Genomic DNA, 5836 nt, shown 5'->3' with positions numbered 1-5836 from the left:
CCTACTCGTATGTATCTATAATCACAGCAATTATCACAGAAAAAATATCTTAAACAAGCAGTCAAATTATTCACATATCTCTGTCTAACAGACATCACTAAGTAGCGTACATATCTTTGTTTCATAGATATCACATACCGGTTATTACGTATACATCTACGTATTCATCCATTTCTGTTATGACCTGTTTCAATTCCGATAGTTTTCCACTGTTCTACCACGCCCTTGCGTACGCGCCTTAGGCATTTACTTTAAATGAAAATTTGTTTTACCATAAAAAAGGAACATGAAAATACAATATTATTGTTAAATAACTGATATTTAAAAAAATTGTTCCAATATATGTCTTTGCTTAGAATGGCCTTTAAATGATTCTATATATTTTGATGATTTGGTTATCACAATTGATGTCGTGGACTTCATGAAATATACTACGTGTACTTATTCTCGTAAAATATTTAGTAGTTAAATCAGCCAGTTGTTCCACTATACACTATCTCCGTCTTGTTCTATGAAATCGGCAATTGTAACAATTAAAATATTATAATATCTTAAGCAGAGGAAAGCGCACCACCTTTCTCATTTAAACCTGTTACATACCTTATGCAAATGCAATTATGTTAAGTGTGCTTTAATTTCCAAACGTTTGCATAATTCAGTGTCTGACATTTACAAAGCTTTATCATTTCATCGGATTATCTTGCACATACAATCTGTTACAACTTGTAACAAAAGTCTTACTAATCTTCGTGTGTTTACTGAGGCACAACTGTCATTAGTTCTGGCTTCTTAGTATTTACTACCTTTGGAAGTATCTTTTTAACATTTATTCTTACAACTGATGCTGCATTAAAGTTTTAGATCAATTTGAAAAGTAAAACCTAACCAGAATAAGACACGTTGGCAAACCCTTGTTTCAATTTAATATCCCTTTCCAACTCAATTCATTGCCATTATACGATATAAATATCATTTAAAATCGATCTAAACCATTTTTAATTATTAAAATATAATATTGTCAATTAAATTGCATATTGTATTGTAAAACATCAATTACAACAGCTGATGACGACCATGACATTTAGGAATTACGCGAAACCTCGTTTGACCTCATTCGCGGGAACCCCTCAGTGAACTGGCATGTACATTATCTGGAACATCTTTGTAGCAAGTTTTTATTCACTATATTTTCTTCTTTTTTAGTCAGCAAATCACCTTTATATTGGGTTTTTTGAAAAAAAAGTAATTTGTAAAAAAAGGAATTCTTTACTTACCGTCGACGCATATTTAAATATATATTTAGTTACGGTCAGTCTTGTAACCTTAAGCTAGACAGTGTGATACATAAATACAAAACAATGTCATTAGCCCTTGATTTATTAAAAGATATCGAAGAGAAAATTAAATATAACTCTTTTTCAATTGATATCGTGGTTAAAATGAGAAAACAATTTTTAGCCTATCTTCCTGTTCCAAAAGTCACGCACTTGTTCATACCATTAACAGATTTGTTCATACCATTAAACAGATTTGATTAGCATACACTTTATCATTACGTATTTCCAATCATATTATTAAAAACATGTAAAACTAACACAGATTAACATTTGTACTAGCTATATTTTGGAATAATACGTCTTAGCATGTCTAAGCATATTACCCTATCATACTTTGAATAATGATTACAATTAATTCCTAAGGCGGATTTGTTGTTATTACAGGACACGATTATTAGTTCACGGATTATCACCTATTTTTGCCTGTAGTCGCCAAAAAAATAATTAAAGCTTACTATATTTAAGCACTCATTTGAGCAATTATGTCTATAGGAGAGATAGGGGATGCGAATGAATGTGGTATACAGCTTTTCGACATTTCGATATATTGTATTTCTTTGCTTACTGGACTATTGATAGTCGCCTTGTACGTCTTGTTGCTACAATAAAACTAGTGAATTGCATTTAGTTTTATGAATAAAATCTACTCGAACCTATGGTACTGATTTGTACCATGTCGTACTTCCGCTCCGCAGAGCACATGGCGAAGATAAAATAGAGAAAATAAGAATCCCTAAAGAAAGCCCAACACGGCAAAATTGAAAATATGAACTGGTACAATTTTGAATTTTGAAACATCCGCAGATATGTTCATATGGCGGTTATCATGGAACCTTCAATGTGACACGTAAGTGCCTTTCAATAATAAGCGGCATATGGTCCCCAAGTAAAATAATGAGTGTGCCCTGAACAAGAAAACAATAGGCGGAACTAAATAAAATGGAAAGTCACCTCTCAGTCTTATTATTTCGTGTTTTCGCCAGGCGCCCCGCGGAGTGCAATTACTACATGACACAAATCAGCCGCCATACTAACAGATTAGATAAAGATTCAAATGAGATGCGTTAACATACTATGTATGTCTATGCAAATAATGCCTGTAGAATACATATTATAAATGCTACATAAACTTTATGAAAAAAAAAACACGTGAAAACTTTCCATTTCATTAATCATAATAATCAAAGAATCAAGAATTCATTAATTTTGAAATCTGAATTAATCTAATCATCCTTTACTATCAGCAGTTCCTGACCTTAAAAAAGAACTGTTGTGTATATATGTTATTTCAAATTTTTATCTACGGCTTTTTCAGAATTTTAGATTTACAATATAATTTTATGCTATGAAGTCTGCGTTAGAATACCTTGCTAGTATGGACTAATTCAAACAGCAATCTGGAACATGGTCATATCATCCTTTAATGGTAACACCTCCAATCGATGCATGACTTATTTGGGGAAATTGCATCCGCCCTATGTATAATCATTTTTTTTATCATATTTCAATAACTATCGTAAAGTTATACTTACTTTGTACATGTATACTATAATTGCATATAAAAGACATTTTCCATCACCATGTAAATGTTATTGCTACTTTTTATAAAGCAATAATGCTGCCGGTGTAATATTCAACGATGTCCCTACTGGGACACCGTAAACATATCATATCAGTATATATATAGTCAATACTTAGAAAAGCAGGCATTCCAATTAAAGAGATTGACAGTCTCATAATCAGTTAAAAATGGCAAAACAGAAATCATTCCTTTTAAGCTGTTTTATTGTTGTTATCATCATAGCAAATTTTGCTGAATGTAAGAAAAATCAGTATTCAAAACAACTCGTACTTGTTGAACATAATCTCAGTAAAATGCTGCTCAATGCGACGGATTTGATCAAGTCACTTGAGAAGATCATAGAAGATAAAACCATAACAGAACCGTGTGACAAAGGTAAGTAACATTTTTAAACTTGAAAATATGATAATGTCAAGTAAATTTTAACAGTTTAAAAAAATAGAGAAAAATATTTAAAGTGAATGAAGTCAATGCAATAGAGGATATTTCACTTAATTGCGATTATTTTTTGAAGAAACCACCGAAAAAAACTGTGGCTGGCTAATAAAAGGGTTTGAACATAAATCTTGTGCAAACTTAATTTCAAAACAAATATTAGTAGTGTAAATAAAAACCAAAAATATTAACAAATTCTAGAAACAATATAGATTGATACAGATTCAACCCTACCTGCATTTATATTTTATTCAACCCTACCTGCATTTATATTTTAAATATTTCGCCGGGGTTTCGCGAATCTTGAATAATTTGTGTGTACTTTCGATTAACTTAAACACTTAGTCTAGTATTATAAAAGAAACAAATATTAATCATTAACTCGTTTTTGCAATATTCATGTACACAGGGCCAAATAATATCAGCTTTACAACATTTTCTAAATTATCATTATATTTCTTGTAATGATAAGAACAAAAGGGACGAATATTCTTTTATTTCTATTCTTTTTTGATAATATTAAACCTCGAGTGAACATTTTTACGCCTTCTTAATTTATTCATCCATCAGGAGAGACTATTAAACAAGAAGTTAAAGAATACAATATACAAAGGTGCAAAATAAAAAAAAAAACTTATAATTATAGACCAATACTTACTTCTACCATACTGAATCTGATTGAGAGTAAACTACATCTTTACTCAAGAAGCACAATACTTTCTAAAGTCAGCAAACAATATTATATGGTTGTTTAAATTAGAATCGTTGGTGCTTATAACGTCATTTTATTTTCTCCGTCCTGATAATTTTTAATGTTCACATTCACTAACATTGAGACATGCAAAAAAGCCATCTTGTTGAAATTTTGACAGTACATTTATAGATGTTCTGTTCCTGTTTTAAATCAACGTGCGTACGTATTTGGCGTGCATGCACTTATACACATTTTGTCACAGAACTGCATATAATATATTTATTTCAAGCTCACCTTATCCTCAAAAATGCTAATATTTCTCAAAAGCCTTTTATTTATGATGCCATGTTACAGTTTCAAAAATATTGCTTATTGGCATTTAACTAAGCGATCGTTTACTTCCTTTGTGTTTTGGCAATATGTATTAGTAATAGGCCCATTATACCTGCTATCAGTTTTGTTACTCAAAAGCTTTTTATTTTGGGTGTCTTGTTACATTTTCTAAAAAGTACATTTATTTATCATATACGTACATTTTGCTGATTTCGTTATGTTGTCAATTGTATAAATATAGTGAACTAGTAATTTGTAGGGAAAAAATATATCAGGTACCAGTCAGAGTTTACAGTTACTTAGTCAAGCTCGCCCGAAAGATCTGATCATTTATTTTGGAAACACCGCCTTATTATTCTCCATGTATGCATAAATTGATCTGATTGGCATCCCATGCATCAAAACAGTAAACATCACAAAAGTCGACTTGCAAACATATTTAGTATCATTCAGTGAAGTATTGAATTTAGTTTATAAGTCACCTTTTGGTAGATAGTTACATTAAGGGACATGAATGGTGACCGGTGTCTGTACTCTCATTGCCTAAAAGGGCGGATGGATCCACATTTAGTCTAGAATACATACATACTATGTATAAAAGTCAAAATACTACTTGTTTACATTTTACTACACATGACTAGTGTGCGGAGGGACATGGTATATATCTATATATGATACCGGTCGTGAGTAACACTTATATTGAATGATTGAACGAAAATACGCAAATAACATTATTGATTTTAATACATAGACGAATTTATGATATTTAATTATTTTTAATCTGTTTTGAATTTTTACTATATTCTACTTATGGCTGGCGCTGCTGTGAAAAATGGCGGTTCTAATTTTTAAATGGTTTTGTAAAAACAAATAATCGTTTGATTTATATACATGTAAATGTTAATGATGTTACTTATTTATGATTAAGTCAACTTACCGTCTGGCTTCATCGGATGCTATATCGACAAACCGGACCGAATCTTGACAAGACAAATGCCAAACAGTCAGTCTAATACTGGCGACAACTGTAAACAGCAATGTAAAGAAGCCGGCTACACGTTAGCTGGAACGGAAGTAAGTTGGTTGTAAAGATTTTATAGAACGCTTATACATATTTATATGTGTCTGCATGAACAAAATGGAATTAATACATACTGTCTTACATGCCGATTAACATAGTCAACATACATAAATAGAAATAAAATGTCTGCACGCATCATTTCACACAATAACGGTGTCAATGCAAAACATATCAATATTACAACGACTGTGAAATAATGTTTTTTCGAACAGATCAGAATAACACCACATCGGCGTATACATATGTAATGATATTCATCTTTAAAGCTGAATTATAACAGCAGCTTAAATCAAAGCACAAAAGGCGCTGAATTTGTTTGGGTCTCAGAATGTCAGAAAGGTGAAGGCTTTGAGAGTATAAAACAATTTGTTTTT

At 31.2% G+C, this 5836-nt stretch overlaps 1 protein-coding gene across 1 annotated transcript; it reads left to right on the top strand.

Moving 5' to 3' along the window:
- The first annotated feature begins 1891 nt into the window (after positions 1-1891).
- On the top strand, positions 1892-5505 carry LOC132750628 (uncharacterized). The gene is made up of 2 exons (XM_060740637.1): positions 1892-3294; positions 5310-5505. The coding sequence occupies exons 1-2, from the start codon at positions 3087-3089 to the stop codon at positions 5468-5470; spliced, it is 369 nt and encodes a 122-aa protein (XP_060596620.1). The 5' UTR covers positions 1892-3086; the 3' UTR covers positions 5471-5505.
- Positions 5506-5836: the final 331 nt, after the last annotated feature.

Source organism: Ruditapes philippinarum, unplaced genomic scaffold (assembly GCF_026571515.1).
Source record: "Ruditapes philippinarum isolate M1 unplaced genomic scaffold, ASM2657151v2 ctg11581_1_1_1_1, whole genome shotgun sequence".
In the NCBI taxonomy this organism is placed as follows: Eukaryota; Metazoa; Mollusca; class Bivalvia; order Venerida; family Veneridae; genus Ruditapes; species Ruditapes philippinarum.
Note: the sequence above shows the minus strand (reverse complement) of the source record. Positions and strands in the feature narration are given on the sequence as shown.

Excerpts from the sequence above, each read along its gene's own strand:
- LOC132750628 (XM_060740637.1), top strand. The coding sequence starts at position 3,087 with ATGGCAAAACAGAAATCATTCCTTTTAAGCTGTTTTATTGTTGTTATC. Across the intron at positions 3,295-5,309 it reads AACAGAACCGTGTGACAAAG|TCAACTTACCGTCTGGCTTC; the intron begins GTAAGTAACATT and ends TTTATGATTAAG.